This window comes from Oratosquilla oratoria, chromosome 9, assembly GCF_046742065.1.
Source record: "Oratosquilla oratoria isolate Oo_2021 chromosome 9, ASM4674206v1, whole genome shotgun sequence".
Classification (NCBI taxonomy): Eukaryota; Metazoa; Arthropoda; class Malacostraca; order Stomatopoda; family Squillidae; genus Oratosquilla; species Oratosquilla oratoria.
This window is the reverse complement of record NC_134785.1, coordinates 28480506-28499746: the sequence shown is the minus strand read 5'-3', so window position 1 is coordinate 28499746 and position 19241 is coordinate 28480506. Positions and strand designations below refer to the sequence as shown.

Here is a 19241-nt window from a genome sequence, read left to right as displayed (position 1 = left end):
AGGTCAAAAGGTATAATTCCACTCACCCATTTCACCCCCACCCACTCCACTCCTATTCACCACCCCTCCCTCCCTCTTTTCTTAGCTCCTCCTGGATGACAAGTCATCCCTGCTTCTCGCTCATTACCCTGGGTCAGAAGCAATGCAGTGAGACAGCACATCCATAGCAAGGACATTTAATTTAATTTGGCAACCCCCCCTCTCTGTCCCTTCATGCAGAAAAAGAGAAGACAGGGAGAAATCCCCTTGGCCTGCATTAGAATATAATTCACAAATAACCACTCCCTAACCCCCCCCATCCCCCACCCACTCCCATTCATCACAGCATCATCCATGTACAACCATTTTCCACTCACCCCTATCTTCTGTCTTCTCCCTTCCTTCCTCAACAGACATCCCCTCTTTCGCAATGCCCCTATCCATCCATCTCTGTTTTGGCACAGTTTGCACCCTTTTGCTCTTAGTTTAGATTCAATGAACCTTTCTGCTCTATACATTTGCTTTTAGTTTTATTTATGTACTTATAATTCTCCTTGAAGAAGTATTGTAATAATATGCTACAATGTTCACAGGGTATTGTGCTTGTCAATGAATTGATTGACTACTATGGTTTAGATGTGGTCCAGGCCTACATGAATCACATTCAGGAAAGTGCAGAAATGGCTGTAAAAGACCTACTGAAAGTTGTGAGCAAGAGGACTCTTGGAGAAGATGGCCTTGTCAACCTGAAAGCAAAAGAATTTATGGATGATGGTTCAGAGATCTGCTTAAATGTGTGTATTAACAGTGAAGAAGGGACAGCTGTGTTTGACTTCAGGTAATGGAAAGTTTACGTTTTTCATCTTATTTCAATGTTTCACACACAGTTTATTCAACATTTTTGCAATTATACCATACTGAGGGTTTGTTATCCACTTGTGAAGGGATAGCTGAATCAACAAACAAACAAAAAACAAATAAAACCCATTTAATATCACATCCCAGTTTGACTTGTTAGGCCTATCTTGTCTCCTTGCCACACTACTTGGTTCAGAAGCAGTGCATTGTAGCACAACTCAACCACAGCAAGGCTTAAGAGTTGAAACTGGTTTATCACCACCACTTTGCCATATGACTCCTGTTCATCCATTCATAGTCTCTATTCATTCTGATCTTTAGCATTGTCTCCTCTCTGCTCAACCTACATCTAAACAACATACATACCATACAACATACATACCACATACATCCAAAGCATATCCAATTCATTCTTGGTCATCCTCTTAAGCTCACTCCATCCACTTTTGCTTCACATTCTCTTTGCTAGTCTTTGATTGTTCATTCATTCTATATGCTGAAATGAACTCAGTTCTCTGGCACAACCTGCCCAAAAGCTTTTTTCTCACAACAATTCATTAATTCAAGAGACCAGACTGACACCACAGGTAATAATACCTGATTGATTACACAACAATAAGAGAAGACAACACAAAACTCGAAGGTTGACTCATAACACTGGTACACAACAGCATACCCTTCTTCAACAAAACAAGAGATACTAGACAGACATTCAGAGACACTGCAGTTGAAATAGTCATAATCCAAACACAAATGAAGAAGACAACCCACACTATCATAAACATAGACATCCCACCAACTACATCAACCCTACAAGGCTTCATCCCTCAACTCCAATCACTCATCTCATTAACAAACCACATACTGGCAGGTGATTTGAATGCATATCATCCAATCTGGCTTAACACAAACAGCAAATTAAACAGGACTCAGAATACTTGAATAACTCCCCCAACCTAAACATAACACCAGCACAGCAACTAACATCCCCTGATATAGTAATGTGCACACCCTCCCTACAAACACAAACAGTATGGGAAACCATACAAGATCTTCCATCTGATCACCTCCCAATAAAGATTATCATAAAACTAGAAGAGAAAATATATACATATATATATATATAGTAAAAGCTTTTCACCCTTACAAGGGAGGTAGCCAAAAAACAAAGGCATAAAATCCACTCCCACCCATTCCATCCCCACATACTCCACTCCGATCCACCCCCTCCCTCCCTCTTATCTTGGCTCCTCCTGGATGATGGGTCATCCCTGCATCTTGTGTACTGCCCTAGGTCAGAAGCAGTGTCGCAAGACCATTATTAGATTTCCGTCAGAATCTTCCATTATTTTTTTTCCACACATGTCTCTTAGAATTTTTTCCAACTTATTTCTTGAAAAAATTTCCTAAGTTACACAAAGTCCGTTTTACTATATACCAGTTTCTCTTTTCTGTATTTCTCATTTCTCTCCATATATATTTCCTCCTTTAATTCTTGTTCAAGTAATATGTGGTCACTCTTCCCAATTGTTTTCTTGTATTCAATTTTACCCATGATTTAACCCCTTCCATACGGTGCCGCACACGTAGGCGTCATGGACTTAGATCTCGGTGGCAGCAGCCAATGCCAGCCGTACGACGTGTCATAATAATACTCGCATCATAAAATATAGTCACCGCTTATATCGATCGTTCTCTCTTCACCCGTGAATTTTGATAACCATAGAAAATGCGATTACAAAAGAATTAGAAAGAATGTCATTATGGAGGGGCGACTACAATAAATATAATCAAGACGCCGATATGGCAGCCTCGCGAATACACTCGCTCCCCATGACGCCTACGTGTGCGGCACCGTATGGAAGGGGTTAAGGTTCTGACATAAAGAATAAATCTAGTTTCAATGGAAGATGACTATGGATGATATTTTGACACAGGCTGCAGGGATTTCTCTCCAGCTTCTCCATCCCCTCATGCAAAAAATAGAGAGGGTGGTTGCCATGTAAGTGAAGTGGCCCTGCTGTGGATGTTGTGGTGTGCTCAAAATTGCATATTGTTGTTAGTGACAGAGCCCTTTCTCTTTGGTAGTCACTGCAGTGCCATCTGTTTTCTTTGTTGGTCGCTTCCTCAGTAATAGTGGGGGAGGAAGCAGTCACTTGGGATTCTGCAGTCATGGAGAAAGGATAGGTTGTCTGTTAGTGTTGTTCTGTTGTAGTAGCTCCTTCCAGTGTAAGCCCTTGTATTTAAAGGAGAGTTTCATCAGGTGGAAGAGCAGCAGAAAGGGCGAACATCATTGTAAGGTGAATCCAATCAAGTTACAAGTTATCTAGGCCTTTTTCACTGATGAGTAGTTCAACCATGGCCTCCAAAATTATGGTAGACATGATCAAGCCATTTCCCAGTGAAGGTGACATTGTTTCATGGTTGAAGAAAGTAACCTTGGTCACAAAGTTACAGGGAAGAAGTGCTTTGACCAGTTTTATTTCCTTGTGTTGAGAGGAAGATGTGTTGGCATTATATTTGGAATTGAGTATTGATGAACAGGCAAATGCAGAAACAAAGAAAAATTAAAAACTGTTTTTGCTGATGATGCATTTGTTGCCTATGAGAAATTAGTTCATAAGAAGTGGACAGGGGAACCTATAGATGTTTTTGCCAATGAGATTAGACGCTTGGCTAGTTTAGCCAAATTTACTGGAAGTGGTTTGGAAAATGTGATAAAGTTGACATTTGTTAATGGCTTCCCAGACCATATTAGTTTTTCTTTGCAGCAAGTTCCAAATGTGTTGACAATTGCTATGAGTGAATTGATTAGTCACACCAGAATTTTGGCATCAAGATAGCAAGGTGGTTTATCAGTTGTGACTGTTGGAATGACTATAAATAAGAGAATAAAGAAACCTGATGCTAGCCTGTTCAAATGGAAGTGTTTTTGTTGTAGTGGCTCTCATTTTGTTTAGGGATTGTAGGGAACAAGAGGTGAGGTACTTCAAGTGCAATGAATTAGGCCATGTTGCTAATCATTGTCAAAAACTACTCAGGAAATGAGTAATGGGTGACTACTGCACCTGTAGTCACCCTTACAATGCAAAGGTGTATTATAATGTACTACCTATTGCTGATATTTTAATTAACGATGCTCATGCAAAGGCACTTGTATATACAGGATGTTCGTCAGCGGTAGTTTGCTCCAAGTATGCAGCTAACTGTGAAGGTGGTATCTTCATTGATGCTTTTGATGAAAGCCAGATTGAGTGCAGGGGCACAAATTCGTTGAAATTCAATGTCGGTGGTAAGTGTTTAATGGTGAGAGCTGTAGTATCTGATTATTTAATTAATGGTGTTGATGTGGTGCTTGGCTTTGATGTCATTGACCGGTTGGGAGGTGTTACTGTCTATTAAAGAAAGGTGTGCTTTGGTTCTGTTGGTGTAGTGTCAGTTAATCAAGAAATTAAACAGGCCACTGTGGGTGATGGGAATTGTGTGAAAGCTGTCATTGAAGATTCAGATTTTCATGCCTGGTTTGATGGACAGAAGTGGACCGTCAAGTGGTTGTGGAAAAGTGATCAACCTGTGAAATTAAATAATAAAAGTTGTTGCAATAAGAAACTTGAAGGGAGAAAAGGAGAAGAATTTGAGAAAGAAGTTGACAGGTGGATAGCAGAAGGGATTCTTGTGCCGTGGAAGGAAGAAGTAGAAATTGGCATTCTTGCTCTGATCAGCCAGCTGTGGAACAACCTACAAAAATATAAGTTGAGACTAGCTCTTGATTTTTGTGAATCGAATGCGAATGTTAACCTCTTCACTCCGGGGCACATCGCACGTCTGGCAGCATTAGCTGCCCGACGTGTGATGTTGCGTCATAATAATCGCATGATAAAAAATAAAGTCAGTGCTCAATCGTTCGTTCTCTTTCACCCGTGAATTTTGATAACCATAGAAAATATGATGAAGCCAGTTTAGAGAGAATGGAGGTTACGTAGGTACGACTACAATAAATATAATCAAGACGCCGACGTCGGCATCATCGCGTACCCACTTGCTCCTCATGATGCCTACGTAGGCGTCACCATATGGAAGTGGTTAAGTGTCACATGGGTGATGTGGTGATTGATGTATGTAGTGAGACATTGCATGACTGGCAACACTTGGATGAGAATGTGTCAATGACTTGAAGTCTGCTTATCTACAATTGAGCATTAACTAAGAATTGTGGCCATACCAATTGGTTAACTATAAGGGTCAGACGTTTTGCATAATGTGTTTGGGGTTTGGATTGAACTCGGCACCCTGTATTATGTGAAAGATTTTGGAAGATTCCCCAAGCAAGGATGAAACAATAAAAAACTATAAGGGTCAGACGTTTTGCCCAACGCGTTTGGGGTTTGGATTGAACTCGACACCCTGTATAATGTGAAAAATTTTGGAGGGTTCCCTAAGCAAGGATGAAACAATCAAGAACTATAAGGGTCAGACATTTTGCCTAACCCGTTTGGGGTTTGGATTGAACTTGACACCCTGTATTATGTGAAATTTTTTTGAGGATTCCCTAACCAAGGATGAAACAATCAAGAACACGACTAGCAGATATGTTGACGACATCCTTGCAGCACATGGCCTTCATGGTGTCCATCAAGAGAGGCCTGAACACCAGTTTGTTCCTGGCAATCAGCTTGTCCTTGTTGTTGCAGGTAGTACGATTGTTTTGTTTTTTTTTTTTTTTTTTTTTTTTTTTTTTTTTTTTTTTTTTTTTTTTTTTTTTTTTTTTTTTTAATAATAGTCCATGGGGTTGCAATCAGGCAAGTTGGGGGACCAGATGTTTGGACTGGTGAAGTGATAGAAGTTCTCTGGGTTTTCTTGGAGGAATGACATGGAGCTGAGTCCAGCTGCCACACATATGGTCTTCCCACAGCTGCCCTCTCCACCCAGCACTTGACAACAGTAGACAGCAACTCAATATAGCCATGTGAAGTGAATCTAAGTCCCTCTTCAATGATGTGGGGCAGCATGATGAGGCCTTCACTGGAAACACACCCAAAGACCATTACAGTTTGAGGGAACTTGGTCTTCATGAAGTGCGGGACTTTGTGCAGACTATGAGCTAGCCACTTGTTGTTCTGCACATTGTGCAACTGGTCCTGGCAGAAGTTCTACTCATCTGAGGAGAACCAGAGTATCCCTGGCTCGACTGGATGTTCTACATTGTTGAGGAGTTTCTTGGGTTTTGTAAGGCAGTTCTCTTGTGCCTTGGTGGTGAGTAGTTGGCCCATGCGGCTCTTGCATGAGTACCATATTTTTTGGACTATAAGGCGCAGGCAAAATCCTTAAAATACGCCAAAATCGGGTGGTGCGCCTTATGTGTGGCTTCAGTGCAAAAAAATGCCTCGGACACTGACGTACTATTTTGACACGTTTCGTAGCTAGCCTGCCGACGGCAACAGTGCATAGTCCTAGCAAAAGTTACAACCAAGTTTTAACCAATATGCATGTATCTTGACAAGAAAATTGCAAAAACTTCGACAGTTTTCGAGTCCATGCCACCGCATTCATTCACGCTATCATGGCTATGACATGATAGCATCCACAACACAGACAGCCATTTTGCATTGGTCTAGTCTCGCTCCACTCAGACTGTAGTCATTTGGGTATTCTTTTAGTTTCGACCATAGGCGCAATATAGCAATAAAAAATTAATTATTAATTTTGTAAATTAAAATGTATCAACATAATATGCAATTTTGTGGGCGGAAATGAAAATAGAAAATGCCTTGCTACAAGCAAATATGCTAATGAACGAAGTCGGTAGCATAGGATCGGGACGCCATCTTGTTTCGGTACTTCCGACATTACCTTGCCAGGTAAATTTTCTTGAAGGAATGTTATGAAGAGGAGATACATGCATTCCTTCAAGCTGCAAGAACTTTGTATACCCCGCAAGGTGAGAGAGTGGTTGAAAAGCCCACCAACGTCTCTCACGACGACGACAACAAGGACGATCCGGATGACATTTAATTTGCAGTAATGATTTATTAAACACAGGTTAGGTTAGGTTAGATGAATTTATCATCCTTACATTTCTTCGACGTCAGCATCTATCATAACAAACATGGCGTACCATTCGTCCGACACGACTTCGTTACTTACGAAATTTAAGCACCTTTTTTGTTTTTTATTTTCGCTCACAAAATTGCATATTACGTTGATTTATTATAATTTAGAAAATTAATAATTAATTTTCTATTACTATATTGCGCCCATGGTCAAAAATAAAAATTTACCTTCATTTGTAGTCCTGTGTTTTTAAGTGAATAGAGAATTTCGGGAATAAAACTGCTAATGTTGGTTTAATTCCCCACAATTCCTGTAACGTGTTTATGTTGTTTTTTAGGGGTATTGGCAGGGCAGACCGTCCATGGAGGTGGTCTGATTTCACTGACCAAAATAAAAAAAATATATCATTATTTTTGTAATTTTGCTAAATCCCAATCGATTTTTCTCATTCAACAACGAAAATGTTCAATTCTGAAAGCACTCACATATGCATGATTATCCGATGACGAGACCAGGTGCGCCTTATGTAAGGACGGGGAATAGCAAATTACGGGTGCGCCTTATGGTACGAAGCGCCTTATGGTCCAAAAAATATGGTAGTAGCAAAGATCCTTGTTCAGTGCTTTCTTCACAGTCGCCACTCCAACACCCATCTCTCTCTCGCCAAGGTCCACATTGCCTTGCCTGGATTTTGCTGCAACTTTTTTTGCAGCTTCTTGACAAATTTTGTTATGTGGACAGAGTCAGAATGCCTGCTATGATCCTTCCTGCTAACCACTGCTTCCACATCTCCATTGCAATTCTCCAGCTCACATCTCACAGCCTTCACAGTATTCAAGGAGCACTGAGCTGTGCCGTTACGAAAGGTAACGGGGCTTTTTTATACGTCCGTGTATCCCCATGTTTACATATTTTTTGTCGTAAGGCTCGTTTCCCCTCGGAAGAGGTTTTCAATTTTGTTTTTTGTAATGCTTTAATTTTAAGTATATTTCGAGCAGAGGCCTTTTCTGCTCGAAAATCCTACCTTGTAAGTTGTCTGCAAGCTGTGCTGCAAGATAACATCTCATTATTTGTACAATGCTCACTTAAAGAATTAGACTTAAGAAGGTGTGTAAGAACCGGTTGCTGTGGTGTGATGTCACGTCACCTCTAGGCGCCAGTCTTGGTCCGATCTAGAAAGATGTACACACCCCACGCCTAGCCAACTATTTTTTCATCAACTCCAACGTATTATCGAAATCCCCTTGGATCCATCCTGCACGATGGATCAGATCTGCATTAAATACGCATCAAATATCCCCGTGATTCTATAACCTTCAGTCCCAAGTCTGTCTACGTCACGGACGCTATGATGTTGATTGTCTATTTGATCTGCGGAGTCCCAGTTGGCTCCGCCACACTCAGCTGTAGCTAAGATTTCTGAATTTTTTAATCCGATGCAAATCATGATGATGCAGGTCACTCTCTTCCAATATTCTGGTGCTTTCCAATCATCCATGCTCTCTAGCTCTCACACCCACCAATAATACACAGAATCAGCTATCTGTTGCACTTTACCGCTGTTAAATCCTTCAAATGGTTCTGAAATGACAGAAGATAAAAAAATGATCAAATTCATCCCGAACACCCTGTATGTATATATATATATATATATACACATGCACTTATATTTATTATTATTATTTTTTTTTTTAAGAGACCTCTGTTGCAGATGTCAATAATTTATTTTTTGTTTACAGTGGAACAAGTCATGAAGTATGGGGTAATTGTAATGCACCTCGTGCAATTACAATGTCAGCAATTATTTACTGTTTGCGTTGCATGGTGGGATATGATGTCCCACTTAATCAGGTTAGTATTTTATGAATTTTTATTTTTAAGATCTGATAGTATAACCTCTGTCCATGCATTGATATCCATAGATTCTTGTTGTGGCTTAGGCCAGATGATTTTATTCAGCTTAGACAAAGACTTGTGACGAAATGAGATCTTCCCCAATTGGACTTGTGTTTTATCTCAAATCTGCCTTTCACATGAAAAGAATTGTGTGGGATTAACTGGAAATATATATATATATATATATATATATATATATATATATATATATATATATATATATATATATATATATATATATATATATATATAGAATACATCTACCCTCACTTTAGTGAGTGGTTACTTGTAAATTGAGCTAACTAGGTATGAGAGAATAAATCCGCACCCCTTTCACTCCTGCCCACTTAAGGGAGTGTTGCATCGCTTTATAGAGTAGGTGAAATTAAGTTTTCAAATATGTATTTAATGAACTTAGGTGCAATTACCCCATACATTAGTGTATAATTCCTCAGGGTATTGTGTTCCTCCCATGTATAGATATATAAGGCACAGTCTGTTTCAGTTTTCTCTTTCCTCAACAATTTAGCATTATCTGCAAAGAAGCCCATGTAACATCTTCATCCATGTCATTCACATAGATAGCAAACATTATTGGAGCCAATACTGATCCCTGTGGAACTCCACTAATCACCTCCCAACCTGAACACTTTTCTCTGAGCACTACTCTCATTTTTCTACCATGCAGGAAATTCTCCATCCAGTTTAGTAGGTTACCTTGTATCCTTCCTATGTTTTCCAATTTTTTAGATAATTTTTTGTGGTACTTTGTTGAAGGCTTTTTTTATAAATCAAGGAAAGCACAATCAGCCCATCCATCCCTTTCTTGTATTATATCTATTAGTCTTGAGTTGAAACAGATTAAATTTGTAGCACATGTTCTTCCCTGTCTGAATCCAAATTGTCTTGAGTTGATTATATTGTTTTCTTCTGGGTGTTTTACCCATCTATTCTTGATCATTTTTTTGAAAGATTTTGGCTTTAGTGCTTGTAAGGAAGACCAGTCTTTGATTAGTTGGTTTTTCTTTGTTTCCTCCTTTATATATTGGTACAGTGTTGGCATTTTTCCAGTCTTTTGGTATTTTTCCTTCTTTGAGTGAGCAACTTATTATGTAGTATATTTTTTCCATTAGTTCGTCTTTTTATCCTTTTAGTATCCAATTTGCAGTTCAGTTAAGATTCTTTAATTGATCCATTATTTCTTTTTGTGTTATTATTATTTTCCTCATTGGGGGAGATTGCACTTCATTTCCTTTGTCCCAATGTTGTACTTTTTCTCTAATGAAAACTGACTTGAAGTGATTGTTTATGACTTTGGCCATTTCTAGATTTTCTGTGTATTCTGTATTTCTGTGGCATAGTTTCACCATTTCCTGTTTATTTTTAAGTTTACCATTCACATATAGAATAGGTTGGGTTGATTTTTACGTTTTTCTGTAATGTCTTTTTCTTTGTGTCTTTTTTCCTCTCTGCACACTTTTACCCATTTATTTAAATGGTTTATGTATATTTGCCATTTTTCAAATCTTTTATCCATCTTTTCCAAGCTTTCTCTTCTATCTTTTGCCTCATTGCATCTTTTGTTGGACCAGCATTTAATGTACACCTCTTGTTTCTGTTTTGGTATGTATTTATTTACTCCTTTGTTATAGATTTCCATCAAGATCATTCATTTTTCTTCCACTTTTGTCTCAATGTAGAATTTTCCCCATTTTGCATTTTGAAAGAATTTCTTAAAGTTTCCCAAAGTCTGTTTTGTTGTACATTAATCTTCCTTTTCTGTATTTTTCATTTCTCTCCATATTTCTTCCTTTAGTTCAGCCTCTATTAGTATATGGTCACTCTTTCCAAATGGTGTTTTGTATTCCATTTTATCTACGATTTCAGGTTCTGTTGTAAATATCAAATCTAGTCCCGATAGTTCTTCATTACTTCTGTATCTGATACTTTCATTTACCCATTGTGTCATTGTATGTTCTATGGTCATGTTAAGTAATACATGTATGTATGTACATTAATCTAATTGTATTGCTAAGGATCTCACTTAGATTGTAATTTCAATTTACATAATTTTGAAAATCTACAGGGCTGCCTGAATCCAATAGAGATAAAGATTCCTCCAGGTTCAATCTTGGCACCATCTGATGAAGCTGCTGTGGTGGGGGGAAATGTCCAGACTTCACAGCGAGTTGTAGATGTGATATTGAAGGCCTTTAAAGCATGTGCAGCATCCCAAGGTTGTATGAACAATGTCACATTTGGAGACAAGGATGTGGGGTACTATGAGACAGTTGCAGGTGGTGCTGGAGCAGTAAGTATGTAGAGAACTTTGTATTATTCTAAATTCTGAATTGTGTTAATGTATTGCATACTGAAAGATTTGTTATAGTAAAGTTATATTCAGGTGAAGTGTCTTTGAAAGCATAATCTAGCTTTTGGTAGAATTGAGCTGTGATTATAATTCAGGCAAAATTTATTGAGACATTGCTTTTTAGGGATTAATCTTTAAGGATGTCAGTTTGCTAAAAATGGAATATTTTGATTTTTTTAAAACTTATGGAAAAATCATGTGAAGTATGTGCATCATGCTGGTGAAGTAATAGTGTTGTATGGTATTTACTAATTTTAGGTATTTTTTTTTCTAAAATATCTGAAATGGGTGATGTCCTTAATTAAAGGGAAATAGCATAAGACTAGCTTTCTATTTGACATTCACATTTGATGATTTTCTTATATAAAACTTTAGAAGGGTATATCATACATCTGTCTACATATACTGACAATTAGATGTGAAGGCAAGAAATGTGAAGTAACAATTCACTTTGTATTGCTAAAGTTGTTGTTGACACTTTTTTTTTTTAGTGTGGATAATTTTGTAACTAGGGACTGTGTTGAATGAATCACTGTTTCTGTAATACTCCCAGAAGCTCATTTAAATCTAACTTATTGGTACATACATATACCAAGGCCTTTTCCCCCTTCCAAGGGAGGTAGCCAAAAAGGGAAAGGCATAAAAACACTCCCACCCATTTCATCCCTAAATACACTCCACACCCCTCCCACCCTTCCTCTCATCTGAGCACCTCCTGGATGACGGGTCATCCCTGCACCCTGCCCACCGCCCTGGGTCAGAAGCAGTGTCGCAAGACACAGTACATCCACAGCAAGGCCGCTTCATTTAATCGGCGACCCCCCCTCTCCGTCCCCCTTTGCATATAAGGCGAGGACGGGGAGAAATCCCTTCGGGCTGCGTCAAAAATTACTCGCACATACTACCCCACCCCCCATCCCCCCGCCTTTTTTTTTTTTTTTTTTTTTAACTTATTGGTAACTTTACATTTTCATCTATATTGCTATTATTATTATTATTATTATTTTTTTTTTTAACCTTTGAGGCTTGATATCTCAGTAACAGTATTTTTGTCACCTTTATGCTTATAAATCAAAAGAAACTTCTTTCTCTATATAAATTATTTTTTGTTTATATAATATCCCTTTTTCTAAATGGTCCTGTTGAATTATGTCTCTAAGGGTAAAACTATAGCTTTTAGCAGAACAAGTATGGGAACTTTTTTACGAAATTTGGGTATTCACAAAGAAAAATCCAGTATGGTGTAACTTTTAGACATAAAGTAAGAAGTTAAACAATTTTTATCAAAGCTTCTAGTTTTCTAAAAAAAAAAAAAAAAAATCAACAGATCACAGTTTCTATTAGTTACTAAGATATAAGAAAAATATAAGACATCAAATTATTATTATTTATATATATATATATTTTTTCCAATGAATTTCTATAAAAGTTGGCACAGATAATTTTTACACCGTCTACCATTTACAAAAAAAAATCCAACTTAATTGTTTACATGTATGGTTACCGATGTCCTTAATATATTGCTCTAGTTAGGGAGACCACCTCACGTAATATCATATTTTGAGGTTTCATGCACATGTTTTAATTGTTTGGGAGGGGACAAACCTATTCATAAGTGTGGGTTAGTTAATTTTGAAACTCATGATTCTTGGCAGTCATAGACCCATCCTGTGACTTTGAACTTTAAATGGTGGTTATTGTTTTCCACATGAAGAAAAAGAGGTGAAACACTGCTTATATGTATATATATATATATATATATATATGTATTATATATATATACATTATATATATATATATATGTGTGTGTATATATATATACTCGTATACAGACGCTCCTCAACTTACATTTTAGTTACGTTCCGAACGGCCGAACGTAACGTGAAAATGAACGTAAGTTGTTACTGTAAGTTCCAGTAATGTATGACCGTTCATACTGTACTATACATCCATTAATTCTATTACCGTATCTTATAAAACACCCCTAAATCATTAATTATAAACATAACATTGTAAAATAATAACATTAATTTTAAATAAATTAAATTCAAGCAACATAAAGTGAGATGGTGGAGGAGGAGGAGGCAAGGCACGTTCAGTCTGTCGTTTGTGCCATGTAAACAATGGATGCAGCGTCATGTGTAAGTATAGTTTGAACGTCTAGTACTACAGAGAGCGCGCTAAACTCAAAATTTCACCTTTTTTTTTTCAATCAGTTTAAACATAAAATCGAAAAAACGTAAAACGAATGAACGTAGAGGAGCGTCTGTATATATATATATATATATATATATATATATTATATATATATACTAATATATATATATATACTGTATATATATATATATATATATATTATATATATATATATATATATATATATATATATATATACTGTATGTATGTATAAAAATATTATATATAAGGAAATCCAAGTTTTACTATGTCTTGATAGAAGTATCTCATTGCTGATTTTTATGCAGGGAGTCTATAGTTAGAAGAGTCAGAAGTATCTGGTAAACTATAAATGCAGGAACTCTGACACTTTCACTTGCTTTCTTTCTCTCTCTCACTCTCTGTGTAAAGTTATTCAAATAACAATTGCTCCAATCTTTCAGGGCCCCACCTGGCATGGAAGAAGTGGAATCCACTCCCATATGACTAATACACGTATAACAGATCCAGAAATTTTAGAGAAGCGTTATCCAGTGGTACTACAGAAATTCACCCTTCGAAGAGGCACAGGTGGTTCTGGAAAATACAGGTTAAGAATTTGAACTTGTTTTTCATACAGTACACCCTTGTTGAAGAAGGTGAAATGCTAAGGCCTGACTATTAAATAATTCTGAATCTAAATTGCATATCCTTGATCGTAGGGGTGGTGATGGTGTGATTCGTCAACTCATGTTTCGCCGTTTGCTTACAATGTCAATTTTAACTGAGAGAAGAGTGTTTGCACCGTATGGCATGGAAGGTAATTATTGCCATAAAAGAAATGTTTATCTGTAGTTAATGAGTTTATCATGCAGAAAAATTTTGTCATTGAAAAATTAAACCTAAATTTATATTTGTTAGATAGTGTAACAGTATTTTTGTTTTATTTATGGAGGAGGAGAATGTGGAGCCAAAGGAGAGAACTACTTAGTAAGAAGGAATGGTCGTATCATACGACTTCCATCAAAAACTTCAGTGGATGTAGAGAAAGGAGTAAGTGTCTGTATTTACCTTATTTACTGAAGTGCTTGTGTGCTTTTTATCTTTGTGACCAATCTGAAAGTTGACACCTGGACATAGTTGGATAAGCTCAACTCTGGTACATTGGAATGCTGTTTTGGGGTGGAAGAATGGCATGAGGTCATGAGAAAACACTGAAAAGGATTATGTGCTTGAAGGATAACAAAAAGTTGTTTCCTGTACAAATGTGGCAGCTTGTATAATAACAATAATAATAATAATAATAATAATAATTTTTGCCTCAGGTTTCATTGATTGGAAATATGTAGCCTCACAGGCTGGAATCTCTCCAAAGGCTCTCCCATTCATCTTCTGGGAAGAAATCTTATGTTGTATTAGTGTGGGACTATTTCTGTTACTGGCCGAAAGTAGGAGGAGGAGGGAAGAAGTCATCAGTTGGCGGCTGTCCATGTGTGAAAAAATGGAATAAATACAATTGAAATTGATAGATCTTGGGCCTGGTCCAGAGACCAAATATCAGCCCTACCCTCTCAGATAGAAGTGAAGGTGTACAGGGGTTTTGAAAATAGGCACCATGGAGATGATTCTCTCTGCCATCTATCTTTGCAGGACAACCACAACCAGGTACCTGCCATTGATTCTTGAAGTGGAAATAGTACAATGGGAAACCATAAACAAATTTAAGACTAGATTTCATTTGTGGAGACAGATTGAATTCCAGATCTGTTAGAATTTGTGTAATGCATGTCCTCAACATATGGATTACTTTTGGAGTCCCATCTCCCATCTTTCCATTCCTCCAAGTCTTAATCTAATTGGGCATATCTAAAAAGCAGCTGGTGTAAGGGTAGGTAGGTGCAAGGGCATAGCCACACTTTAGTGGGCCTTCATGCCATACCTCTGGGACCCACTACTGTTGTGATCACCTACTGATTTAGCTTGGCACTGCAGGACACAGTTACTGTCTGTTGTTGCCAGTTGAGATTGGAGTCTTAGGAATAGAGTGGCTATATACTGACAGAGGAAGGCAAATGCACTCGGCTTCCCTCTTCACCAGAATCCTAGCCAGTAGCAGTGGCTAAAAGCAAAACATGGCAAGCAAAGCAAAGCTTGTATCTTAACACTAACAGTTTGATGTATTAGGCAAATCATTCCCCTGTGTATAAAACACACAGGCACTGGCACCTTAGGGCCATAACAAACTGTAAACATGACTAATTCATACACCAAAATGGCAATTTCCCTAAGAAATCATGAGTGACATTCCTCATCCCAGTCAAACTGTAAGAGGGTAGTAGAAAATGGTTGGGATGACTAAGTGGTAGCAGTCAAGACCTGTAAGAGGCTGGTAGACAAGTGGATAGCAAGAAAAATTAAGTTCCTTTTAATTCCTCCTATACATAAGATAATACTAAAAGAACATATGTGAATGTGACATATCCTATACTAAGTGGAACTTGCATTCTAGAATTTGTTTAAGTCAGATGATTGGAGGCACAAGGCCTTCTGACAAAAATTGTGAGTTACTATTATACATAAAGAAGACAATGGTGAAAGGAAAGTAGAAAGTAAAAGCACAAAAGAAAGATGGCACATAAAAATGACAACAGAGTGGTGAAAAGCATTTGCATATTCCAAAGATAGTTGTAGAAAAATCTGTTTTCTCAGGAGATTTGTTGATAGGATTTGCAACTATGAGAAAAGAGAGCATGATCATATGTCCCACTGAGTTAGGGATCTTAGTGAAATCACAGTTAATCCCATTTTTAAATTAACCAGATTTAGTCAGTATTAGTAATAAGAGAATCTCTTGGAATAGATAGGAAAGATAATGCTAGATTGGATGATAGCAGGGCAGAGCGGCCCAGACAAATAAAAAATTTAGTCTCACCTAAGGAACCCAATTCAGGCGTTCAAGAAATCCCAGAAATTACTCATTCATCAACTGCAAAAAAAAATTTGCTAATTGTGGAAGGTGGCATAATAAAGTCAATGTTATTACACTCTAGAGCAATTAACAGGGTAGAGTGCAGTTGAAAGGAGTCACTGTAGACTCCGAAACTTTAACCATCCCAGAATCAATTATGATAAAAGGTTTGAAATTGGACTCGGGGATTTATAAGACAAACAAGAACATGGTAGAAATATTAGTGATTAGTACTTTGAATAAAAACAATTACTCCATCTGTTCCTCTCCTAATCCTCTCAGTCAAAGCCCTCCCATAAGCCTTCTCAACTACACATAACAAACTGATCCCTATGATACTACTACACTCCCACTTGTCCCCTTTTCCCTTCTGAAGTTGAACTATACAGACCCTCCTCCAGTCCTCTGGCACTCTACCCTCTCTTAACAAACATTAAGTCACCTCACCAGCCAGTTCACCATCACTGTACCTCCATTTTTTAGACATTCTGCATGGCACCCATCCAACCCAGGTTCCTTACCTGCTCTCATCATCTTAACAACTGCCTTCACCTCATCTTTCCTTATTTCTCCTATATTTTCCTCACCTGTCATTGTCATTTTCTTAGCACTACCCACTGCATCTACCTTTCCCTCCCTATCTTCCTTCACATGTAGCAACTCCCCCAAATACTCTGCCCATCTTAATCTTATTGCCCTCTCTTCCATTATCATCTCTCCATCTGCACCTTTTACCTTTTCTTCTCTAATTGATTCACCTCCTCTTCCTCTCTTAATTTCTTTCCAAAACATCTTTTTATTACTTTCAAAAAAAATTCATACTCTTACCCCATTTCACATCTGCTCTCCTCTTTGTCTCCTTTATCTTATACCGTACTTCTTTTTTTCTTTTCTCTATACCTTTCATATGATTCTCTCATCCTACTTTATAACCAATATGTAATTGCTTGCTTCTCTTCTACAACCTTCTTTGCTTCCTCATCCCACCACTCATTTCTTTCTATTTCTTCTCTTCCTCCTTGTTCCACACACCATCTTTGCACATCTTGTGACTTCTATCTTGAACCATCCCCATTCCTCCTCTCTCAGCTTCTTCTTGTACTCCTTTTCTTTCTCATTTAAGCAGCTTATTTTAAGCACCTCCCTACCTTCTGTCCTTTTCCTCTTTCTCCATCCATCCTCCACTTTCAACTTCTTTCCACCAAAAAATGATCTAATATTCCCCCACTCTCTCCCCTTAGAACATGTATATCCTCAACTCTTCCTACTATTTTTCTGGTTACCACTATATAGGCCATTAACACCCTATCTAACACCCTTCCATCCACCATCCTCTCTCATGTGTACTTATGCTTGACTTTCTTCCTAAACACTGTATTTGTTATCAACTCTCTAGACACATCACTAACTCCCCACTAACGATTTTTTCCTAGAACTCCACACTTCACACCCACTCTGTCTATTGCTCCCTTTCCTACTCTACCATTAAGGTCTCCCAGTACCACCACATTGACATTTCTCCCTAAACCCTCTATGCACTCATTTAAATCAGTCCAAAAAACCTCCCTTTCCTCTACACTCTTCTCACTACTAGGTCCATATGCACTAAAAAAGACCCACATCTCCCTTCCTACTTTCACCATCATCTATAGTACCTTGAAGAAACCTTCCACTCCACCACACGTTTACCAATCTCTTTACTTACTAGTATAGCCACCCTTTTTCTCCCTTGTCCTCTCTTCACTCTTAAGACCCCCCCCAACTACATTTCCAAACAACTACATTTCTGAACAATCTCAAACAGTACATGAAGAGAACCCACACCACCAAGTTCATACAGTTTGAAGAGAGGGTAAAGACAGGTTCTTTTTGCAGGAAATCTAGGCTTAGGCTTCCTTAGATTCGAGTAGCTGCACATCATCAAGCTCATTTTCACCCACATCTTGCATAAAAGCACACCAGCAAACCACTGGGGAGTCTTTTAGCATCATGGCTATTGCCAGGAATATGATGGATTGTAACTTCCGTTACATTCTTCTTAAATTAACAGATTAATGTTTAATGAAGTTAAATTTTGGTTAACAGTGCCCACCTATGGGAAATGCAACCAAAAAGAGAGTGGAAGACACAGGTGGATGAAATGAACTTGAGGGGAAGACCAAGAATGAGATGGATGCATGGGGTGAAGGTAGGCCTTGAGTAAAAAGGAAATTTTTCTTGAGCAGGGAAGGAAGACAAGAGATGAGTGGAGAATAATTCTGAATGGACTATAAATTGACGCAGCACAAAGGGATATCTTCTCATCTTCTCTTTTCTTCACATGAAGGATGAAGAGGGAGGGTTGCCATGTAAATGAAATGGTGGAACCCTGCTGTGGATGTGCTGTCTTGTTGCAGTGCTTGACTCAGGCAGTGAGTGTGAGAAAGGGATGACCCTTCATCCAGGCTAAGATAATAGGGAAACATATAGATGACAGGATGGATTGGGGTGGGTGCATTCCTTTGCTGTTTACCTCCCTCGTGAGGGGGAAGAAGTCTTTGAAATATAAAGAGACCTGACTTCCATTCTTCCCAGGTTATTTTCTTGCAAATAAAGTTCTATAGGAAAATTATAACATTACCTTGTTCTGTTTTTATTTATATTATCACTTTGTTCAGTCATGGGCTCCAAGGGAAGAGATGTATCTGACAACAACATTTGATAATTTTCATGATTGTACACCCTCATCATGGGTGGTATGTATATTACCATGAAGTCTCTTTTATAATGACCTTTAGTTACAAATTACAGATTTATTGCATCTGCTTTTCACTTGGTCAATATTACTTTATTAATTCTTATGTAATTTTTAACTATTATCCCCCTTTTTTTGTATATATACTATTTCCCAGTTCTAGATATACATTTCCTGGTAGTTTAGTCTCACCCAAGCATAGAATGTCAGGTTTATTTACTTATGGATAA

The 19241-nt window shown here is 37.9% G+C and overlaps 1 protein-coding gene across 2 annotated transcripts in view; it reads left to right on the top strand.

The window, feature by feature from the left end:
- Positions 1-19241, top strand: part of LOC143028289 (5-oxoprolinase) — a 105258-nt gene that overhangs the window by 80199 nt on the left and 5818 nt on the right. For both annotated transcript variants that reach the window (XM_076190158.1, XM_076190160.1), the window contains 6 exons: positions 573-817; positions 8628-8739; positions 10871-11095; positions 13774-13919; positions 14032-14129; positions 14265-14362. In XM_076190158.1, coding sequence (XP_076046273.1) covers positions 573-817; positions 8628-8739; positions 10871-11095; positions 13774-13919; positions 14032-14129; positions 14265-14362 — 924 coding nt within the window. The remainder of the gene's footprint in view (positions 1-572; positions 818-8627; positions 8740-10870; positions 11096-13773; positions 13920-14031; positions 14130-14264; positions 14363-19241) is intronic.